This window comes from Melozone crissalis, unplaced genomic scaffold (genome assembly GCF_028551555.1).
Source record: "Melozone crissalis strain CALT ecotype California unplaced genomic scaffold, PUWL_Pcris_2 ptg000016l_1, whole genome shotgun sequence".
Taxonomy (NCBI): domain Eukaryota; kingdom Metazoa; phylum Chordata; class Aves; order Passeriformes; family Passerellidae; genus Melozone; species Melozone crissalis.
In genome coordinates, this window is record NW_026535794.1 from 2,585,712 (window position 1) to 2,609,499 (window position 23,788).

At 47.5% G+C, this 23,788-nt stretch overlaps 2 protein-coding genes across 2 annotated transcripts; one reads left to right on the plus strand and one right to left on the minus strand.

The window, feature by feature from the left end:
- Positions 1–2,960: 2,960 nt before the first annotated feature.
- Positions 2,961–18,787, plus strand: ARF1 (ADP ribosylation factor 1). The gene is made up of 5 exons (XM_054274278.1): positions 2,961–3,087; positions 13,610–13,789; positions 14,801–14,911; positions 15,425–15,549; positions 17,178–18,787. The coding sequence occupies exons 2-5, from the start codon at positions 13,642–13,644 to the stop codon at positions 17,337–17,339; spliced, it is 546 nt and encodes a 181-aa protein (XP_054130253.1). The 5' UTR covers positions 2,961–3,087; positions 13,610–13,641; the 3' UTR covers positions 17,340–18,787.
- Positions 18,788–20,890: 2,103 nt separating this feature from the next.
- On the minus strand, positions 20,891–23,071 carry CUNH1orf35 (chromosome unknown C1orf35 homolog). Its single transcript, XM_054274276.1, has 8 exons — positions 22,938–23,071; positions 22,692–22,845; positions 22,566–22,611; positions 22,398–22,480; positions 22,237–22,309; positions 21,829–21,908; positions 21,407–21,565; positions 20,891–21,295 (listed from the first exon to the last, which is right to left on the minus strand). Exons 1-8 carry the CDS (start codon positions 23,029–23,031, stop codon positions 21,064–21,066), a joined length of 921 nt encoding a protein of 306 aa, XP_054130251.1. The 5' UTR covers positions 23,032–23,071; the 3' UTR covers positions 20,891–21,063.
- Between the last annotated feature and the right edge of the window lie 717 nt (positions 23,072–23,788).

Here is a 23,788-nt window from a genome sequence, read left to right on the forward strand (position 1 = left end):
GTGATTGGCCATTAATTAGAAACAACCACATGAGACCAATCACAGATGCACCTGTTGCATCCCACAGCAGCAGATAATCAATGTTTACATTTTGTTCCTGAGGCCTCCCAGCTTCTCAGGAGGAAAAATCCTAAGGAAAGGATTTTCCATAAAAGATGTCTGTGACACCCCTGGGATGGAATTCCCTTGAGGGACCTGGCAGACACAGAACAAATCAAAGCCATCCTGTTCCTTGCATGATGGACAGGAGGAACCGTGGTGTTTGTGAGGGTCCCCAGGATGAGGTGAGAGATGAGAATTTGACTCCATGTTTCAGAAGGCTGATTTATTATTTTATCATACATATTACATTAAAACTACACTAAAAGAATAGAAGAAAAGGTTTCATCAGAAGGCTGGCTAAGAATAGAATAGGAAGGAATGATAACAAAGGTTTGTGGCTTGGGATCTCTGTCTGAGCCAGCTGACTGTGATTGGCCATTAATTAGAAACATCCAACATGAGACTAATCCCAGATGTACCTGTTGCATTCCACAGCAGCAGATAATCAATGTTTGCATTTTGTTCCTGAGGCCTCTCAGCTTCTCAGGAGGGAAAATCCTAAGGAAAGGATTTCTATTTGGGATTTTGCTGCTGATTTGGAAGCAGCTTCCTCCTGTCACAGACACACAGAGCCTCCCAGCTCAGCTCCTGGCCCAGGGCTCACCCAAAATATCCAGCAAGGACAGAGGCAGCTCCTCCCCAGGAGCCCTGAGCAAGTGCAAAATCTCCTTTTTCCTCCTTAAATCTCACTGGGTATTTTTGGTTCAACTCAGTCTCTCTTACAGCAGGTCCTGGGGGCTGCTGTGTCCCAAACAGGTCCCAAATCCAGGGATAACCAGGGGTCAGGGACATCTGTGATGCCAATGGGATCTGTCCATGCCTGGGCATTGAGGTGGGCACCAATCTGTGCCCTGGAACAGCTCTCCTCTTCCTCAACCCCCATTTCAGCCAGCTGATAAACAGGATTCATTTGATTTTTCAGCCTGTCCTTGCTGTCACTTTCTCAGCCCATCGGTGCTGCTGGTGCTGAGTGACCCTTTGGGAAGATTTAATGCAATTTAGGGGCTTTTTAAAGCAAAATAATAATACAAATTTAAACCTGCTGTGCCCGGGGGTGGTTCCTGCCTGGAAGGAGCCCAGGGATGATTTTGCCTCCTGGCACCTCTCAGCCCTGTTGCTGCCATCTCTCTTGTGTGTGACCTGATTTTTTAAGGAAAAGAAGCTTTTGGGCTCACTCCCATCTGCCTTCTGTGTAATTCTGGGTGATTTCAGCCCCATTGGACAGGGGATGGAGGTCTTTGAGGCACTCATTTCCTATGAGCATCAGGGGGAAATCTGCAAATAAGCAGTTTTGGTGGCTTCCTGCTCCTCATTAACAAAGGATTTAGTATTTAGCCTGGGACAGCACACTGCCTCGATTTATCTCAAATTTAACCCAAAACAGAAAGGAGATAAACCTAAATTTATTGTGCACAGTTGTTTCTACACCAGCTTCTGGAGCTTTGGAACCAGGTGCATGATTCTCTTTTTGGAACCATGTGAATTATGCTCTTTTTGGAACCATGTGCATTATTTCCTTTCCATGTGGAGTTAAGATTCTGCTGTGCTAACCTGTTCCCTCTGTGCTGTGTGAGGTAAAATGAATTAATATTAGTTTAAATAATGAAAATTAATTGCTTAGGTAAAAAAAATAATTGAAAGGAATTTTCCCTGTGTGGGGAAACTGAGGCACAGAGAGGCTGGAGAAGCAGCCAGGGTGGGAGAGCTCAGATAGGATTTTTGGTTGATTTGGGAATGGGGAATGGGGCAGGGAATGGTGTAAGGAAAGTGGGAATGGGGGAAATGTGGGAATGATGTAAGGAAAGGGGGACAGGGGGAATGGGGCAGGGAAGGGGGGAATGGTGTAAGGAAAGGGGAATGGTGCACGGAAAGGAGGAATGGGGCAGAAAAAGGGGAATGATGAGGGGTGCAGGGAACAAGGAAAGAACGGTGCAGGGAAGTGGGAACAGCGCAGGAAAAGGAGAAAGGTGCCGGGAAAGGGGGAGTGATGAAGTGATGAGAGGAACGGTGCAGGGAAGAGGGAAGGAATGGCACAGAGATTAAGGAATGGTGCAAGGAAAGGGGAACGATGTAGGGAAAGGGGGAACGATGTAGGGAAAGGGGAATGATACAGGGAACGGGGTAGTGATGAGGGGAAGGGGGAACAGTGCAGGGAAGAGGGAAGGAATGGTGCAGAGAAGGTGAAGGAATGTGCAGGCAAAGGGGAACGGGGCAGGGAAGGGGAAGGATGCAGGGGAAGGAAGAGTGCAGGGAAGTGAGAACAGAGCGGGAAAAGGAGAACCGCGCAGGGAAAGGGGAGGAATGGTGCAGGGAAAGGGGAATGGGGCAGGGAAGGGGAAGGAATGATGCAGAGAAGGTGGAGGAGCGCTGCGGGGAAAGGGGAACAGGGAAAGAACGGTGAAGGGAAGCGGGAACAGCGCAGGGAAAGGAGAACGGGGCACGGAAAGGGGAGGGCACAGTGCAGAGGGAGGGGAGCTGTGCAGGGAGGGCAGGCACGGTCCCGACTAACCCCATCCCATTGATCCGATCCCATCCCATCCCATCCCATTGATCCCATTCCATCCCATCCCATTCCCGCGGGATCCCGGCCCCGCTCCCGCTCCGCTCCCGCGCCGCAGAGTGGGCGTGGCCATCCCACAGGCCACGCCCCCGCGCCTTCCACAGTGGGTACTCCCGCTATAGCCACGCCCACTCGCTCCAGGCCACGCCCCCGGTCTAACTGATCTGTCACTCTCGCCGTGGCCACGCCCACTGCGTCTCTACGCCACGCCCCCCGCGCATCCCAGCCCTGCGGTAGCCCGGTTTGGCCACGCCCCCCGCTCCCTCCTCGCCTCCCCGTGGTGCCTCGCGCGGGGCGGGCACTGACGTGGCCGCATCGCGCCGCCATCTTGTGCTCCAGGGCGGATCGCGGCCGGGGCGAGCGGGCTCCGAGCGGGACCCTCCGAGCGCAGCCAGACCCACGGCCCGCGCCTCCCGACGACGCCGGTGGGTTTGCCGACACCTCCTTCTTCCCTCCTTTCGAGCTTTTTTTCCCCCCTCCGCCTCGCCGCGCCCCCGCCCGCATCCCGCGGCCTTGGCGCTAAGGCGAGGCGGGCGCTGAGGCAGCGGGGCCGGGCTGTTCTTTCCTCTTTTTTTCCTTCTCATTCCTTTTAATTCCTTCTCACTCCACCTCATCCTTACTCATTCCTTTTCCCCCACAGACCCTCCAGGAGCGGCGCTGCCCGATCCGTCCCCCCCTGCACGTCTGTGGGGCCGGGGGTGGGGGGGGGGTCGGGCCTTTCGCTTCCCTCCCGTGGGTGGGATGGGGTGGGAAGGGCCGGGATCCGGGATAGGCAGGGCTGGGAAAGGGGAATCGCTCCAACTCGGCAGCAGCTGCACAAGGCCCCTCTCCGCTCCCTCTAGCGATGGCATCCGACGGGATGGGTTCGTCCTCCCTTCCCCAAACTCGCTCATTCCGGCCCCTGCCCCGCCCGAGCAAGGAGCGGCGTTTCCTCCTTGTGTTCTCCCTCTAAAACCCTCGTGGGGCGGGGGAAAGCAGCCTCGGCTGGAGCTGCTGGGGCAGAGGTTGATTCTCTGTAAGCCCTCGGCTGCTGACTTGGTGCTTTTTTTGCCGGGCAGAGGAGTTGAGCTTTATCGTGGAGCAAACAACTCTTGTTTGCCGTGCATCGCCTTGCGTTGGGCGGTGTGGGAGATCAGCTTTCCTTGGCCCAGAAGCTCCCGGTGGGAGGATAAGGATATTGTATTCTGCCTGAAAATACTCCATGGTGCCTCTGTGCGAGGCCAACGTGATACTTCGGGGCTGATAAAGTGGTGGAGTGATAGCACAGCGGGACCAAAACTCAGCCTGGCCATAGAAACTGCCCCAAATGTTGTTGTGGTGCTTTTGACATTGACCTTGTGGCTCTGCCGCTCCGCTCCTGCCAAAGCAAATTCCGCAGGTTGATTACAGTCCCGGCCAGAGGTCTGCTGTTGAAATTGTGGCTTTGTCAATAACGAAAATTCCGAGTATTTGTTTAATACTTTGAGCTCTGTCTTGCACCCCTTGGCAGGTTATTCCATTAACCTGATTTTCCGGGAGGAGAAACTCGAGGCAAAGTGGATTTTTCCAAGGTCATTCGGCAATCTTTCTTGCTATTTTTGCTGCTGATTTAGAGCGCTTCTGGGGGGAAAAAAAGGAAGTGTGGCTGAAGTGGAGGATTGCCGGTTTGCTTTTATTCATGGGGTTTATAATGGAATAAAACAGGAGTATGGATAAAGGGGTTCTCTGCAAGGAAAGTTTTGGGGGTTGGTTTGATGCCGCTGATTTTCTTTGCTACAAACACGTCTGCAGTGCTGCTGGGCTGCTTTCCCTGTTGGAATAATTGCTTTGGGTGAAAGGGTGAGGAAACTCACCTCGATTGAACCTCTGCAACTCCAACTCCGCGGCTTTGCCAAGTCCCCTGGTGCCTCCTGCACCGACGGAACATCGGGAATTCAAATGGCTCGAAAGCAGGGCCGCCCTCCCCTCAGAAGAGCTCTGTGTTTGTGATGGAAATTCCTGTTAAAAGCCAAAGCCCTGGGTGTAAATGGGCCGAGGAGGAGCTCGCACGGGTTTCTCGGAGCGTTTCCTCGGTTGTGAAATAGCTGGAATGTGGAAGGGCTCCCTGTGAGTGTTAGTCATGCTGGCCGAGCGGGGGGAGCACCAGGCGCAGCTTTGCGAGCTGTGTGGGAGTCGGGGCTGCGTTCTGCTCCTGGGAATCCACCAAACTCTGCACGAGGTTCGTACAGATAATTATCAGCTGAGCCATCGATGACTGATTCGGTGGAAGGAGGAGAAACTCCAAACCCAGGATTGCAGCTGAAATGGCAGTGGTGAAATATAAAGAGCCAGTTTTACACATCCCAGAGGCTTTTCTTTCTCTGCTTTATAAAGATGGGCTTTCAAGCAAGATTTCAGCAGCCTTCCCAAGCATCCAGCTTGCTTTTCACTGGATAAATTTGGTGAACGTGAGCTAACTTTATCTGAAAAGAAATAGTTCTGATTCTTTTTTTAGAAATCTCCTGGAAGTTCTGCTCCTGGAATGCTACAGAGCCTTTGCTATTCCCTTTCTTTCTTTAACTGATGAGTAAAGAAGTTCAGAATCAGCTTCCTACTAGAGCAGCTGTTTTTTCTGTGTAATTCAGCATTTTTTTTCCTTTCCGATTTTATTTCTTATTTTGAACGCACGCAGACGTCGCAGGGGCTGTGCTGGAGCTTTGCTGATGTTTCAGTTCTCATAAAACCCTCGTGTCTGACAGCTCTTCTTCACCCCCTGCTCCTCTGCCTCACAGAGGCTCTGCCTTGACATTTCCCCCAAACCAAAGCCAATGTCATTGCTGGATGGAGCTCTCCCGTGAGCTCTTGCCATTTCTGCTAGCACTGGAAATGTTGATTTAGTGCCCAGTTCCCAGGAATGAATAACAGGATATTTGGCTTAAAATTGGAGATTTTGAGCTCAGGAACAATTCAGCCTCAAAACCAAAAAAAAAAACCCACCCTAACTGTGCACTGCTTATCTTAAAGGAAAGAAATTCGCTGTACCCACCAGTTCTCACACCAGTGTACCCAGTGCTGAACTGGTGAGCAGAAAGCAGAAACCCCAAGGCCATTCTTGGGGTTCACAACTTCAATTTTGGCACCACAATATTTCCTGAGTGGGGACAGCATGGATGCAGCTCCCTCTCTGCTTTTTGCCTGCCAGCCTATCCTTTTTCAGATATTTTATTTTGCTTTTATTCATGAGGTTTATAGTGGAATAAAATAGGAACACAGCCTTGTGGATAAAGGGGTTCTGTGCAAGGAAAGTTTTTGGGGTTGGTTTGATGGCACTGATTCTGTCTGCAGTGCTGGAGGGCCCTGTTGGGCTGCTCTCCCTGTTGGAATAATTGCACTGGGTGAAAGGGTGAGGGAACTCACTCACCTGTGTCCCCTCTGGGCTGGTTTGTGTGCTCTCAAGTGTATAAATCTGTAAATAATGGGAAGTTTTGTTGTGAAACAGCAGCAGTTTGCTTTCCCTGCTTGAAGGTGAGAATAAGGCAATAATTCTGATTTGGGGTTTGAGTATCAAGTCAAGCAACTCACTCTGATCCTGACTCTTTTCATTCTGGGTGTTTTAGGAGTGAGTTGTTCTCATGTCTGAGAAAAGGCATGGCCCCAAAGGGAGCTTTCCCCATTTTGTCCTTGTTTTGATCTTGTAAGTGAAATTGTTTTGTGTTTTCTTCCACTTCAAGCCCAGTTCTGTCAGGAGAATGTTCCAGCATGTGGGAATGTCCTGTTTGGGTGAGGTGTGTGGACAGGGGGGTGTTCAGCTGCTGGACAAGGAGATTTCCTCTCACCTGGAGTCTCACCTGTGCTTGCCTTGTCCTCCCCTGCCTTGGACATGCACATTGCTTTTGGGACCGTTTTTAGTTGATCCCTGCAAGCCTTTGGTGGCCAAATCCAACAGTTCTGTGTCTTTAACTTTGATTTCACTGCTTTTCCCCTCAAATAACCAGTTCTGATCCTTCAGGACCTTTTCCATGCCAAGTTCACACTGGGGCAAAATGGTGCCAGTGGTCAGTGTAGATCTCCCCAATTAACACTCCTCTGGTTCTAATTATTAAACTTATCAAGGAGTGAGGGCTGATATTAATGAGGAGCTGTTGTTGCCATGGCCTTCATGGCAGAGCTGCTTGTGCAGGGTCGTGAATCACCTGGTGAACAAAGGGCCGGCCTGCCTGCTGGCTCCCTCACATGTAATCCATGCCTCCTCGTGCTGATGTGGCCCAAAGAGCTCAAATCAAAATTATCTCAGCTCAATTTCAGTGTGAAGGCCCCAAAGTGAACGGGTTTGAGTGGATTTCATCTCTCAGCTTAGCAGATGTGCAAGGGCAGCAAACAGTTCCTAAAAATAGTTGAATATAACTGTACTGGGATAGTGTTGGGCCACCCTGGCTATATATAAAGAGGTGTTTCCAAAATTTGCTGTAACAGAGCACTTGAATCTGTAAAGAAATTATTTCAAGTTGGAGAGAACTCATCAGTGCTGTTCCCTGCTGAGTGGGGGTGTGAAACTCTGGGGCTGTGGATTAATCCTGAATTTTAGCAGAGTTCTATTCTTGTTGGATCTCTTCTCACATTCTCCTTTAAATCACACTTTATATTGTTAATAACAAGCTGTCGGGTTAGATTTGCACTTGAAATTATTTGCCAGTTGTTCTTGAATGTTACACCGCTAACAGCTGTTGGAGTTGCATGGGTTTTTAAAAAAATTCATTCTCACCTCTTATTTGCACATTGCTTTGGTGATTTCTTATGTGAATATTTTGCTTCTCTTGATAATTTAATTTAAAACATTCTAGAATGTTATAAATGAGAAAGAATGATCCAGGCCAACTGGCTGAATTTCAAATCAATATTTCTGCTAAATGACAAATGGATCCATTTTTATTCCCTGTGACTGATAGAACCTGTATGTTAATACCTGGTTAGGAATTACGGATTTGGGGCTTTTCTGATTGGTTTAGACATGGAGCTAACAAGTAGATTTTCCTTTGAATTGAGATGGAATTTTGGTAGTGAATCCATTGCTTTTGTAAACAGGCCAGTTTTACTTGCCAGGGTGCAGGAAGGAGATTTTTGGTAAACCTGCAGCTTTTGGGGGTTTTACCTGTGTTTAATATTTAACATTGAAGCTGTGTAGCTCAGTGTGTGCCATTGGTGTTTATCTCCTTAAAAATGGCATTTACACAGGATGGAGACACCAAATATCCCAGAGACAGCAAATGCCCTCTGTCCTGTCCCAGCTGCTGGGCAGGGCAGGAACAGAGGCTTGAACTTCCCTTGATTTTATCAGCACCATAAAATCCTGGAATGGTTTGGGTTGGAAGGGACCTTGGAGCTCTGCTGGTTCCACCCCCTGCAGTATTCGTGGCTGCTGGGATTTTCACATTCCCAAAATCATGGGCCCAGCCAGCTGGGTTTTAACATCTGCAGAGTTTGGAGCTTTATTTATTCACTGTGGGAGCCTCGTGTGGTAAGTGCTGTGTGTGGAAGTGAAATAAATGGATTTTATACTGCAGTGTAGTTTGCAATAATGCATGTGGTATCCTCTCATTTTGGCTCTGGTGTGTTTAAAGAAATTTAAATGGAACAATTTCTGTCTAAAGGAAGTTTATTCTCTAACTTTTCCAGAGGTGTAGAGCTGAGGTTCTGTGGGAATTTTAAAGTTTTTTTGCTCTCTTTGGTCATACACATGTGGAGATGTTAACTAGGCTCACCCAAGGAGTTTGGAGGTCAAGCAGCACATTGGACATCTCATGATACCAGCCTGAATGAAATGGCATTTAAATGCATTTAAATATAAAATTCTGCAGCATGATGAATTGTTTAGTGCTCTTTGGCCCTGAGCTATCCCTCAGAGCTCTTTTTCTAACCACCTCCAATTAATAAAAGCAGATTCTGCTTTTCCTCATGGGCCGTATCACTTTAACAAGCCCGGGCTGCTGCTGTTGCAGACTCTCATTCATTTTTAACTCCTCTCTGCTCAAGGCTGCCTGTGCAGGCTGCCTGTTCTCCTCGTGGCTCCTCTCAGTGTATCACTTACTAGAAAACGGGCAGCTGGAAACACTTTTGTTTCGCGAAACGAAACTGCAGCTTCCCCATTGAAACGCGGGGCTGTTTCCCCACGGCACAAATTGTGCCTCGGCCCAACCTGCCCGACGGGTTTAGGCTGCTCAGGGGGAGCGAAATGTGTTCAGGTGCTCATGGGCAGGGACAGACAGACAGACAGATGGACACTGCGGTGCTGAGGGAAAATCCACACAGAGCTCTGTGAAAATGCAGCACTGGTGAGGCCTCACTTGGAGTATTGCATCCAGTTCTGAGTTGCTTGAGCCTGTCCAGAGGAGGGCAATGAGGCTGGTGAGGGGCTTGGAGCACAAGCCATATGAAGAACGACTGAGGGAGCTGGGGCTGTTTAGCCTGGAGAAAAGGAGACTCAGGGGCGACCTCATCACTCTCTACAACTTCCTGAAGGGTGGCTGTGGTGAGCTGGGGGTCGGTCTCTTTCTCCGGGCAACAACGGACAGAACAAGAGGACACAGTCTCAAGCTGCACCAAGGGAGATGCAGGTTAGAATTAAGAAGGAAGTATTTTACAGAAAGAGTGGTCAGATACTGGAATCATCTACCCAGTGAGGTGGTGGAGTCATCATCCCTCGAGAAGTTCAAAAAAAGACTGGATGTGGCACTTGCTGCCATGATCTAGTTGAATAGTTAGAACACGGGTTGGACTTGATGATCTTATAGGTCTCTTCCAGCCTTGAACTTCTGTGATTCTGTGAAAATCCTCGGTGCTGTTCGTTCCAATCATTCCCTTTCACACTCAGATGTTCCCACTCAGCCTGATGGATCCATCCCTCTTTTGAGATGTGCTCGAGCACTACAAGCAGCTCACAAATTGGAGTCTTTTGTGTTTTCAGGAGTTTTATCCAACTTGTGCTCCTGAAAGGATCGCTGGAGCAAATTACTGACAGCATTCAGGAGGAAGTTTGTTGAGATGAAGGGAGAACGACCATCCTTTAATGCATCAACTGAGGTTTATTGATCGATCAGCCACTTTAAATAATAGTGTTAACGAACTTCACGCATATTCCAAAATCCAAGTTCATGATAGGCTAACAGAGAAAACTCTAACCACTCCTTTTGTTTTACAATACCTACAATTGTTTATTAAAAACAGAACCAAAGTTCCCACTGTGATACCAGAGTTTCCCAAAACTACCACATCTGTTCCCAGGGAGCCAGCTTTTCCCAGACAGAGTGCTTTGCTTGTTATGGGAAGACTGTCTGAGAACCTTATTATTTATAAAATTAAGCCTGGGAACTGCTTTACTTTTACCTTTTACTTTTCTCTCAATTGTATGTCTTCATGGCCTTTTTCTTTAAGCCATTCTCCAACAGAAGTTAAATTCAGTGAGGAATACAGGTATTGGTGAGACAAGGGGTGATAATGCCTGGAAGATAACAGGTTTTTTTGCTTGATAAATGAGAAAATGGAAGGCTTTTCAAGCCGTGCACGCTCTGGTGGTGCAAGCAATGGGCTGGGGTGGGAATTAAAGGCAGAGGGAGCAGTCCCGTGATCCCTCAGCTGAGCTGAGTTAACCCAGGCGGTTCCTGAGGCTCTGCAGGGAGAGAGGGAGCAGCACAGACCATGAGTGTGAGTTCCTTCCTGTGGGAAAAGCAGGAATTTCTGCTCAGGGACCCTGCCCCAGCCCCATCCAAGAAAACCCCGATGGGAACCAAAACAATTTGTTGGTTTGATGGATTTCTCCTGATTTTTTTCTTCCTTTAGACAGCAAGGATTCAACTACTTTTTAATCAACTTGTAAACATGCTTTTTCTTGCAGGAGTGGGCTGTAAACTATACTGTGCTGCCTGTAAAAATAAATGTGACTTTTTGTAATGCCACCTACCCTGAAGTACCAAATAAAGTTACAGACTCGGTTTGGATAGCAGGGATGGGGAAGAGAACAAGAGGGGAGCTGGAAACCGAGTGCTTAAATAGATCTTAACTTCTTAATCTTTACAAAAAGTAAAAATAGGGAGGCTGGTGGTATAAAAGCAGCTTCAATGGCAAAGGGCAGGCTTGACCTGGAAATAGCTGCCAGGAAAACCAGGATCTAACAGGATTCACTGCTGGTAGTGCCAAGTACCAGCAGCTTGTTCAGCAGCCTGGGCTTCTCCAGTGTGTGCAGAGCTCTCCTGGATGTAAATGACAGGATTTTGTAGGATTTTGCTCTTTTTACTAATTACTGTGATCAGTCCAAGCATCTGATATTATAAAAGCCATTATGCTTTTAACCGTGTGCAAAGCAAAGAAAGGCGTTCATTGTGCAGCCTTCTGAGGCTCCCTGGCTGTGGGAGCCCTTGCAGGCAGGTTCTGTGAGCTCTGCTGAAAGGTCCCAGGCCAGGCCTGGCTGCTGCTTTCCAGATGAAGCAGGAGATAGAGGCGGCATGAGCAGCCAGACAAAGGGAAGCTGTGCAGCCTCCCTGCCCTGCAGCACCCTGGGACGGGAGATTTCCTGCTGTGGAGAAACCAGGACTGCAGCAAAACTGTTTTCTCTGCTTCCTAATTAACCTTCCTGTTTATACAGCCTTCATAAATTCCAGTGGGGGTGAGATATCCACGGTGGTGGTGCAGAAATACAAAAGGAAATGGTGGAATAATAGAAGTTTGAAACCTCCCCTTTGGTTTTAATCCCCAGTCTGGTTTGTAGAGGAGTTGGGTTTTAAAGCTTCAGTCCTACAAAATAAACAAATCTTTGACTCGGTTGGTGTGTGGGGATTGACGGCCTGGAGTGGACTCTGAACTTCCCTGTGCAGCTGGGAGTGCTCACACACGGGGCTTGGTCAATGGGACAGAGTTGAACTTTTGGGTTAAAAGTTGTGTCCAGCAAAGCTCATAAAGTGACAGAGCTGCTGAGCCTCTCCCAGGGCAGGGTGAGGCAGCCCGGCCTCAGACTGGGCACAGTGGGGAAAGGAAAAAGCTTTGGTGGTGTGCTGTGCTTGTCAGCCCAAATCCTGCTGTAGTGATCTTCAATAGGTATTTGTACAGATAAATAGGATATATGTTCTATAAGGATAAATTAATAGATATTCTGTAGAGATAAACAAATAGGTATGCTGTAAAGATAAATGGAATGGATATTCTATAAGGATAAATTAATAGATATTCTGTGAAGATAAATAGAATATATATTCTATAAGGATAAATTAATGGATATTCTGTAAACATCAATAAATAGATATTCTGTAAAGATCAATAAATAGATATTCTGTAGAGATCAATAAATAGATATTCTGTAAAGATAAATAAATAGGTATTCTGTAAAGATCAATAAATAGATATTCTGTAAAGATAAATAAATAGGTATTCTGTAAAGATCAATAAATAGATATTCTGTAAAGATAAATAAATAGGTATTCTGTAAAGATCAATAAATAGATATTCTGTAAAGATCAATAAATAGATATTCTGTAAAGATCAATAGATATTCTGTAAAGATCAATGAATAGATATTCTGTAAAGATCAATAGATATTCTGTAAAGATCAATGAATAGATATTCTGTAAAGACCAATAGATATTCTGTAAAGATAAATAAATAGATATTCTGTGAAGATAAATAGAATAGGTATTCTATAAGGATAAATCAATAGATATTCTGTAAACATCAATAAATGGATATTCTGTAAAGATCAATAGATATTCTGTAAAGATAAATAGAATATATATTCTCTAAAGATAAATAAATAGGTATTCTGTAAAGATAAATAGAATAGATATTCTGTAAGGATAAATTAATAGATATTCTGTAAAGATAAATAAATAGATATTCTGTATAGATATTCTGTTCTCTTTCTAGGGAGTGTTTTGCTTCATCATGAAATACAGAATATTTCCAGAGATGATTCAAACTTCATGCTATGCTTTAAATTTGGTTTGGTTTACAGGAAACTCACGCTTTGAATGTATTGGCTGTTGGTGCATCTGGTCTGAAAGTTGAATTTTCGGTTGGGTTCTGTCTTTTCTTACCCTGACACCTGAGAGCTGCTGTCCCAGCTCAGGGAGGTGGAGCTGTCCCTGTGCAGGGTCTGAGCTCCAGGCACAGCAGTGGATGGAAATTTGGGGTTTCAGTCCTGCTGGGACCTTGCAGGAGTGAGTTTGGGGATTTGGGCTGGGTCAGGTGCCGGGGGCACAGGGAGGTGTGAGAGGCTGCAGAGCAGAGCGGCTCCTTCAGGAAGCTCCAGCTGATGTGAATCACCTCAGTCACAGGCGGGAGAGGGGAGTGCTCACCCCTGAACTGCTCCTTTCATGTGGCTCTTAATGCTCCGCAGTTCACTTGATTAAATGTGGGTTTGTTTCCTCCAGAAGCTCTCCCTGCACTGTTAATGAAGTAACTGCTCTGTGTTTGTGTGCTCTTCACAGACCATTTCCTCGGGATGGAGAGGAAGGAAACTCTTCTGAGTAGGAGAAAATCCAAGCTGTATTCAGAGTTTCCTTCCCAAATGAAGGACCAGCTATTGCTGTGCTAAGCAGAAATGTGTTATCTGCAGGTCAATTGGGAAAAGTTTGTTTAATTTGTTTAATGGTGACACTTTTCTGCAGATAAACTGTCCCATAACAATGGGGAGCAAAGTACCTGAAGTGGTCAGCTGGATGAATTTTGCAAACCAGAGTTTGAGAACAACAATTAATGCTGAAATCTCTGAAAGAATATTTGAAGCATTTCAGGCACTTAAAGCTGAGTCATTTCATGAGCACTGAGTTTTAGCACATCTGTTCATTTTTGTGTTGCTTCAATACAGGGAAAATATTCAGTGGTGGTTGGGGTGTCTATAAATGATTCACATTATCTCTTACTTTGGTATTTTTGTGGTTTTTTATGTTATTCTTCTCACAACTGTTGGTAACTCATGAGTGATACTCTGATCTTTTTTTCCTCCAGACTTCACTGGCCAGAGAGAACACATCTGAACCATGGGAAATATTTTTGCTAACCTCTTCAAAGGCCTTTTTGGCAAAAAAGAAATGCGGATCCTCATGGTTGGCCTGGATGCTGCAGGAAAGACAACTATTCTATACAAACTTAAACTTGGTGAAATAGTAACTACTATTCCTACTATAGGTAAGAGTTTTGTCTTTCTCTGACTCATGGCTTGGAGATTTGGGTCTCAGCTGATTGAAGGACTTGTCCGTTAAAACAAACTTGTTAAAGGTGTGGTGTGAAGGTGGCACAGCCAAATATTCTGCCATGGGAGGAGATTGTGACTCTTTTGTGGCACTTTTCTCACTCCCCTCTATCAGTCACCTGGGGAATGAGCCTTTGTGTGCCACAGAAAGGCAATTTGTGTCCCAGCTGTGGTGGCATCCTGTCAGTCAGACTGAGTAGCAGAGGGTTCACCTTTTCTTTTTTCTCTTTTTATTGGAAGGTATTGAGATTTGCAGTTCTGAAAACCCAGGGGAGATTGGGGAGTTTTGTTTGGTTGATTGCAGGAGGAGTTTGTGGTTTCTTTAAAGTTTAATTTTGTTTCTTTGGGTGGGGTTTGTTTTTTGCTTTCTTTGAGGCTTATTTTTTGGTTTCTTTGGGGTTCGCTTTTTGGTTTCTTTGGGGTTTGATTTAAGTTTCTTTGGGGTTGGTTTTTTGCTTTCTTTAGGTTTATTTTTTGGTTGCTTTGGGGTTTAGTTTTTTGGTTGCTTTGGGGTTTAGTTTTTTGGTTGCTTTGGGGTTTAGTTTTTTGGTTCCTTTGGAGTTTATTTTTTAGTTGGGGTTGGTTTTTTGTTTAGGGTTTTGTTGTTTGGGGAGTTTGTTTCTTTTGGGGTTTTTTTGGTTTTTTGGGGTTGGTTTTTTGTTTGTTGGGGTTGCTTGTTTGGGTTTTTTTTTTGTTTGTTAGGGGTTTTTTTAAGGCAACACAGTTTGTTTGTTGTAGCTGCTCAGGTAACAGATTTATCCATTGGGGTGATGGTGGGAGCAGCACAAGCTGCTTTTGCTTCGAGAGCTTCAGCTCAGGATTCTGCTGCTTTAAAGGAACTCCAATTTTAAATGAACTTTTTTAAATGATAACAATCTGAGAGTGTGCCCTGCTAATCACACCAGCTATATTTAAGTGAGATTTGTGCCACAATCTCTTTTTTTTAGGTTTCAATGTGGAAACAGTAGAATACAAGAACATCAGCTTCACAGTGTGGGACGTGGGCGGTCAGGACAAGATCAGGCCCCTGTGGCGCCACTACTTCCAGAACACACAAGGTGAGTGAGCCCCCTCCTCATGCCCAGCCCTCCTGGGGCTGACAGAGCTTTTGGCTGTCTTCACTCAGTTAGTTTTGCAAGTTTCTTGGAGGAGAATGGAAATATTTGTTATTATGAAAGGTGTGTTTGTGTGCTGCTCGCTGCAGGTTCAAAGAGGGATGGCAAGGATTCCACAAACCAGTCTTCCTTGTCCTTCTGACTCAGGAGTTTTTTCTTCTGTCAGCATCACAGCTCTGCCCTCACTTCAAAGCAGAGTCTTTACTTAAAGCTCTGCAGCCCCATGAACTGGGAGTTTGTCACTTCTGTCACTGCTGGGCCTTTTTGTGTGTGTGTCTGAGTCCTGTCACAGCATCTCAGGGGCTGCTGCTCCCTGGAAAATACCAAGTGGTTTTGTAGAAAGAATACCCAAGCTGCAAAAACAAATGCAAACCAACACCAGTTTTCACCAGCTTTCAGCAAGAACAGATTTTCTGACATGAGACTTCAAGTTTGTTTATTTTTGCTTATTTCTAGGTCTGATTTTTGTGGTTGACAGCAATGACAGAGAACGTGTGAACGAGGCCAGAGAAGAGCTTATGAGAATGTTGGCAGAAGATGAGCTCAGAGATGCTGTTTTATTAGTGTTTGCTAACAAACAGGTATGCCCAAAAAAGGTGTCTGTCTGTCTGTCTGAACCCTTGAAAACTTCCACCATCCTTGTGAGTGCCAGATCTTGACCTTGGTTTTCATATTTTCAGCGTAATGATAAATAACTCAGAGTCAATGGCCATTTGGGTATGTTGAAGGGAGAAAAAATGGATCAAATTCTCATTTGAAAGGATCATCCTTCTAAATAGACTTGGCCAAGAGAGTCACATTAGGAGATTTTACAAACTGGGACTTTTAATTATATATGTGTTCATTTGCAGCAACACATATATAATATATTAGAATTAGGTGGGTTTAACAGAGTTGTAGTTCCTTAAAGACCTTGGATGAACGGTCCAGCAGTTCATTTGCCTTCCAAGTGTTTTTGAGAATCCTAAGGTCCTTCTCACACAATTTTCATTATGCTCCAGTAATTTTGGAATGTGGACTTGGAATTGTGAGCAGTGGGGAAATGGCTGGATAATATTAAAATATTCCATAATGTTGATTTAGATTGGGTTCTAAACCTTTGAGGTTTTTTGTCAATGTTGGGGAAATAGCTTGAATATCACAGTAATCCACTGGGGTTTTCTGAAAGAGAAATTCAGAGAGCTCTTTAATGATGTTAAATCTGGTGATGGAGGAGTGGGGAATTGTGACCGTGCTCACAGGGGTCCCAGGATGAGGGCAGAGGTGAGGATCTGACTCCATGTTTCAGAAGGCTGATTGATTATTTAATGATATATATTACATTAAAACTGTACTAAAAGAATAGAAGAAAGGATTTCATCAGAAGGCTGGCTAAGAATAGAATAGGAAGGAATGATAACAAAGGTTTGTGGCTCGGGCTCTCTGTCCGAGCCAGCTGGGCTGTGATTGGCCATTAATTACAAACATCCAACATGGGCCAATCCCAGATGCACCTGTTGCATTCCACAGCAGCAGATAATCAATGCTTACATTTTGTTCCTGAGGCTTCTCAGCCTCTCAGGAGGAAAAATCCTAAGGAAAGGATTTTCCATAAAGGATGTCTGTGACAGGGAATGACTGTTGTTGCTTCCCTCATATTCAAATATTCCATAATGTTGATTTAGACTGGGTTGCTAAACTTTAAAGGCTTTTGTTAATGTTGGGGAAATAGCTTGAATATCACAGTAATCCAATGGGGTTTTCTGAAAGAGAAGTTCTGAGAGCTCTTAACTTTAAAGCTGGTGATGGAGGAGTGGGGAATTGTGGCCGTGCTCACAGGGGTCTGAGGATGAGGGAAGGGAAGAGGTGAGGATCTGACTCCATGTTTCAGAAGGCTGATTTATTATTTTATTATATATATTACATTAAAACTATACTAAAAGAATAGAAGAAAGGATTTCATCAGAAGGCTGGCTAAGAATAGAATAGCAAAGAATGATAACAAAAGTTTGTGGCTCGGCTCTCTGTCCGAGCCAGCTGACTGTGATTGGCCATTAATTAGAAACATCCAACATGGGCCAATCACAGATGCACCTGTTGCATTCCACAGCAGCAGATAATCAATGTTTACATTTTGTTCCTGAGGCCTCTCAGGAGATGAAAATCGTCAGGAAAGGGTTTTCCATAAGAGATGTGTGTGCCAGGGAGTGACTGTTGTTGCTTCCCCCAGGACCTGCCGAACGCCATGAATGCAGCAGAAATCACAGACAAACTGGGACTGCATTCCCTCCGTCACAGGAACTGGTACATCCAGGCCACCTGTGCCACTAGCGGAGACGGTCTCTATGAAGGACTGGACTGGTTGTCCAATCAGCTCAGAAACCAGAAATGAAACCATAAACCTTCCTCTTCCCTCTTTTTCCACCCTCCCTCTTATCTCCTCCTACTCGCCCTTCGCTTTACTCTAATGTGGCAAACTGTGCTACTTTGTGGTATTGAGTGCCGGAAGCTGTTTTCATTTCTTTTTTGTCACAGTATATATTGCATCATGCTGTAAATGTGGCAAATACAAGCCTGAAAACAGTTAGGTTTCTTATTTAATGTAAATAGTTTTTGTTTCCAATGAGGCAGTTTCTGGTACTCCTATGCAATATTACTCAGCTTTTTTATTGTAAAGAATCGAGTCACTGTTTAGTACCTGGAAGGGAATTCAGTGGGTTAATAACTAAGGGTTGCCAGTGGTCCTTGTGCAGTAGAGCTGGATTCCATCTTGGCTGGGTTGTGAGATCTGTGAGATCCATTTTGGTGGTTGGTTTTTAACCTGAATTCTGTATTTTTTTAAATAGACAAGGAAAAGTAAAAACACTTAAAAACACACAAACGTTTGACATCGCTTCTGCTGCTCCAGCTCTAACGTGGTGACTCTTGATTCTTTTGAGAGGGTGAAGCAATGACTGACACCCAATTAGCTTCATCTGCTTAATGAACAGATCATAATTAGTAGATCTCTGGCTCTTTCTGTAGCTCGTAGTCTGTGCTCATCTCCGTTCACAACCGTTCAAAGATTTGCTGGGCCTGGTTTAGATGAGCTTTGCAGACTCATGCTAAACATCTGACTTTTGGTTCAGGTGAGATTTCTCGTTTCCATTGAACTTGAATCATTTCCAGAAGTCGACATTTTTAGCCTGTCATATTTGTCAAAAAGTGTTTTGTACTTTTCTTGTGCTTAAACCACTCCAGAAGGCAAAACCTTTCCACAGGAAGCACAGCCTGTCCTAGTCCTAAGCTCTATAGGCAGAAAGTACTGTACTTAACGTAAGAATTGCCATGAAAAACACCAAACATCTATGTATAGTGTCTAGGGAAAAAATAAAACCAACAAAAAGCATGAGAGTTTGGAGAGTCATTCCACTCTACAAGTATTCAATCCCATTTTGGAACAATCCCATATCTGTATATGTGTGAAAACCCTTGGCATCCCTCATACTGCAAGGTTCAGATTTGCCATCAGAAAAATAAAAAAAAGACCTCTTTACTTTTCTTTTGTATTTTGATAAACACTGAAGAAGCTGGAGCTGTTAAACTTTAACTTGAGGAACTATCAGAACTGGTTTATTTAGTGTTGTGGAAACCTTTATTGCTTTCAATACACAACTAGTAATCAACTGTTTTGTATACTTGTTTTCAGTTTTCATTTCGACAAACAAGCACTGTAATTAAAGCTATTAGAATAAAAATCTCTTAACTATTTCATGTTTTTTATGCCTTGCTGTTCATTCGATCATCTTGGCAGAATCATAATTAAATACTTGTTGAATAAAAAGTTTCATGAAACTTGCACTGGTATCGTGTTGGTTTGTATCATCTTTCTGCAGAGGATCCATGAAAATTTGCATGAAAATTTGAGGAAATCTGTGTTTTCCAAGAAATGAATCATTGCCGGTTGGAAGCCTGCAGGTGAAATGGTGGCTGGGGTTTGTTGGGTTCTGCTGGAGTCACTTTGTTGCCTCTTGAGCTTCTTGGGTTGTTCCTCCTGCTGGTCCCAGTTAATTACAGATCTGTCAATTAGCAGTTTTGTGAGGGGGGAAAAAGGAATTCCACCTTCCTAAGTGTTTGTTTTGCATTTTCCCTTTCTGCAGTTCTCTGGATGTGGGACAGAGCTCCTCCTCCTCCTCTGGGTGATCCTGCTGCCTTCCCTGGCAGCTGCAGCTTCTCCTCCCTCCCAGTGCTCAGCTCAGGCTGCTGCCAGCTCCTGGCTGCTCTCCTGCTGCAGCAGCTGCAGATCCCCCATTGCACTGGGAAGCTGGAGGATCAAAGGTCTGTCCTGCAGGTTGGAGAGCAAATTCCCTCTGGGGACACCTGGGGCTGGAGTACAGGGTGAATAGCACTGGGCAAACTGGGATCACAAACCTCCTGCAAGTCAGGAATCCACCTTGGAATTTCAGGCTGTGAATCAGGATGTTTACATCCCTAATAGAGCAGGACAGCTCTTTATTCCTGTTCTGGGAGGGAATTGAGCTTGAAGGGTCAGCTGGGTTAGGATGCTGCTGCTCTGCACGCAGGATTTGCTGTGGAAAATGGGGAATGTGGTGATGTTATCGGAGCTGTGGGTGCTGTGCTCTGCCCTTTGCTCTGTCCCAGGCTCTCAGCCTGGAGTTTGGGCCACCCAGCAGCTGGGCACCAGGTGGCTCAAGCCCAGTGGCCCAGGGACTTGGCAGCAGCTGGGCAGGGAGGCTTTGGGGTGAGCAGGGATGGGGCTGGGCTCCTTTACCCTCTGCCCCCTCAGTTTTGGTTTCCCGTGTTTCTCAAATGATCTTGGTTTGAGTGAGAGACAGGAACAGGGAGAGCAGGAGAAAGCCCAGGAGAGCTGAACTGAGCTGGGCCAGCAGTGCCTGGTCCTTGTGGGCACACCCACACCCTGTCCCTGTGCTGTGTCACCCTGCCCAGCCCTGCCACCCCTCCAGCCCAGAGCTTGGCACTGAAGGTGGGATGTGGGAGCCCGTGGAAGAGCAGCACTCTGGGCTTTGTGGGGTTTTTCTCTGCTTGCTGTGCTGTCCCACAGTGGGATGTTCCCAGGGGGCTCCAGCCAGTTTGGATCCTGAAATCCCATGGAGGTGACCCCGAGCTCAGCATGGTGAGCACCAGCAGGGCCAGAGCTCCTGCCCAGGGAGTGCCCAGCTGTGCCCTGGGGATCCCTGGCACGGCTCAGGAGCAGCCCTTGTGCCAAGGGGCTGCCAACCCCAAACATCACATTGGGGTGAGGTGGGATCACACGGGCTGTGACAGCTCTGCAGCATCTCCCAGTGCTGGGACAGAAGGGCTTTGTGAGCTCCTGAGCACGGTGCCACTGGGCTTTTGTCCACCAAGGCACACAAACCCTCCCTGTCTGCAGTTGCATCATTAATTACACAAATGAGGCCCTTGTGCTTGGCAGCGATGCTCCGGAGCTGCTCGGGACTGCCCCTTTCCACTGGGATCAATATTTCCATTTATTGGTGTGAAATTCCCCTTTCAGTGTGCCAAGAACATCAATGATCACATGCTGAGGGTTGGCAATGGAGTTTGCTGCTCCCTGGGGTTTGTGGCCAGGAAAAGCCTATGGAGACACCTGGTCCCATCCACTCTGTCCCTGTAAACTGAGGAATTATTTACGTGTCCAGGGCCAGGTTGGGACAGGGGAAGGTGTCCCTAGACTGGAGCTAGATGGGCTTTAAACTCCAATCCATGCAGCTGATGAACTTAGGGAAACTTTAAAAGAAAGAAACTCTTCAGCCCCTGCACTCAAGGGCAGAGAAAGAAGACAAAACCCCATCATAATACCAATAATATAATAATATCTTCAGAAATCTCTATCCATAAACACGAGGTATCCACAGCATTTTCAGCACCACCCCTCACCCGCAGCATCCTCAATCCTGCCTGGATTTTAGGAGTGAGGAGAAGGGTGCCCAGGCCCTGCTGCCCCTGGGTGGGCAGGGAAGGGGCTGCTGGCACCACACCCTTAATGCCCTTTGCCACACTGCCCCGGCACCCGCGGGACTGCGGCGTTTTTAATTTAATCACTTCAAAAATAGAAATCTCTGCAAGATGTCCCTGAAACAGCGCCAGGCTCGCTCTCAGCCCTCCGAGTCGGTGTCGTGGCGCTGCCGGGGCCCGCGGGCCGGGGGGGAGCGGGTCCTGCTCCTCTTCCTGCCCTTCCTCCGTGGGGACGGGTGGCGGCCGCGGCCGTCCCGGCTCCGGCTCCTGCTCCGGCTCCGGCTCCGGTCGCTGCCGCTGCTCGAGGATTCCGTGCCGGATTCCGTGCGGTGCCGCCGCCGGCCGTGCTGCGGCGATTTCCTGCGGTGGTGCCTGCGGGGACAGCAATGACAGAGGAGACCCCAATAAGGTGATTCTGGTTGAGAAAAAGGGATTTTGGAAAGCCAGGAAATGCCAGCGGGGCATCCTGATGGCAGCCTCTACCTCTCATCCCGATCCGGGGAAGAATCGGAGGATGATGGGGCAGCATCCTTCTTGGAATGCTTCTCCTTGTCCTTCTTCTTCTCCTTCTTGTGTTTCTTCTTTTTCTTGTTCTTTTTCTCCTTCTTCTTCTCCTTTTTGGATTTTTTGCTGCTCTCAGGTCTGCAGGATGGATCAAGCAATGAGAATCCCTGCACTGTGCATCCCTCTGGCTCCAAAAGCTCACCCCCATCCCTTTTTCCAGGCACATCCCACCACATCCCTGCTTTGCCAAAGAGAAGCCCACAGAGGCTTTTGGGGATGATTCAGAGAGATGCAAAACAAGCCCAGTGCCAAACAGAGCCATGGAAACATTTTGTAAAATATTTCTCATAAAAGCTAGGGTGTTTCTGGTGGTTTCCCACCAAAGTGGGAAAAATCCTCACCGTTTCTCCTCCACCTTCTCCTCCTTTTCCTGCTTCTTCTTAGAGACAGATGTGTCTGGGCTGCTGGAGACTCTCTGGTGCTAGGGTTGGAGAGGGGGGGAAATACAGAGTGAACCCGTGAGCCCACAGCTTGTAATAACAAGACAAAGGGCTTTTATCCCTTTAAAAATTAAACTTGGAAAAAATTAAATTAACTTTTGGGAAAAAATTAGAATACCCTTAACAGCTGCTTCCAAATGAAAGCCCCACAAATGACCCCTGTGCCAACAGGACACAGGAAACTCCTGCAGGTCTGTGCTGCAATACCCAGATGGTTTTTAGATGAAATATTCCAGGTGAGGGGCACTGCTTTTTGCCTTTTCCCATCTATTTTTGACCCTTCCAAGGACAGCGTGACCGGCACCGTACCGTGAAGACCGAGAGCCCCATCTTGGCAGCCTCTCTGTCCTCCTTGGAGAGCATCACCCTGCCAGCACTGCCACTGCAGAGAGACCACAGGAAAAGGCATAAAAACACTAAAATCAAACAAAATGTTCAGAAATTGGTGTGGGATCCTTCCCTGCCCTCACCTGGAGCTGCCCAACCCCACCACCCGATCCACGTCCTTCTCGTCCCGCTCGCCGCCGTCCCTCTTGCACACCTCAGCCAGGTCCTGTGGGGAGGGGGGACAGTCTCCTGTGTGTGTCCCCAACATCAGAGCCAGGGGACACTGGGGGGATGTGTGGTGCCTCTGTTACCTCTTTGCTGAGGCCTGTGGGCTGCCTCTTCAAGCTCTTGTAGCCCCTGTAAACACAAGAATAGGCGATATGTGTGTGGGGACACGCACCTGCTGTTTTTGGGGTTTCTGTAGGGTGGGGACTCACAGTGCTGCCATCATGGCCTCCTGCTCGGCCAGGCGGACTGCAGCCAGCTCCTCCTCCCGGGATAACGGGGGCCCCGTGTCCTTCTTGCCCTTGGCATACCAGGTCAGGTCCTTGCCCTTCTGCCACCGCCCCACCGGCGCCATCAGGGAGTTCCCTGTGGGGAACGGCGACCCCCCTCAACATCACAGCGCCCCAAAACCACAGAGGGGACAGGGAGGGTGGGACTGGAGCAGGATCCGCCCTTACCCAGGTAATTCTCACGCTGTTTGTCTGTCTTGACATCCTCCCAGCTGAACTGGTCCTGGCCCCCCCGGACCCCGCCCCGGGAGGAGCCGAACATGGTGGGGCCGCACCCTGCAGGGGATTCGGGGCGTTCTGGAGACCTGCAAGGAGATCAGCCCCGGGTTTACCCACTGCAGGTCCTCCAGCAGCTCTGGGGGGGGCTCCTGAAGGAGCGGGGAAGCAAATTTGGCTCCCCAGGAGTGAGTGGAGTAACCAAAGGCTTTTGTGGGGGGTCCCAGCCTGGGGGGAGGCTGCTGGGTGGGGAGGGGGGCTTAAGGCAGCCCCGAGGGGGTTCATGGCCTTGGAGGTTTCAGAGTCTGGGGGAGGTTCAGAGTCTCAAGGAGGGTTTAGGGCCAGCAGCGGGGCAGTCACAGCTTGGGGGATTCACGTTCTCGGAAGGGGTTGCAGAGGGAGGAGGGTTCACAGCCTGTGAGGGGACAGTTCAGGACGAGAAGTGGGAAGGCTCTGGGGCTGCGAGGAGGTTGCAGCGCTGATGGAGGGTTTAAAGCTCGCATGGGGGTTCTGGGCTCCCAGCGGGAGGGTTCAGGCTCTGGGAGGGGTTCACAGCCTGGATGGAATGAGCTGGAAGAAGGAATCATGGCCGGGGGACGGGCTGGGAGGGGAGGTTGCACTGCCCGAGAAGAGGCTGCACGGCCCGGGGTGGGACATTACCTGGGGGAGTTTCAGGGTCTGGGAAGGGATTCAGGACCGGGGGAAGCAGCAGGGCCTGAGGTGGGAGTCTGCCTGTCCCCGAGGCGTGTGAAAGCAGCTCGGGGCGGTTCCCTGCAGTCCGGGCCCCTCCGGGTTGGGGAGTG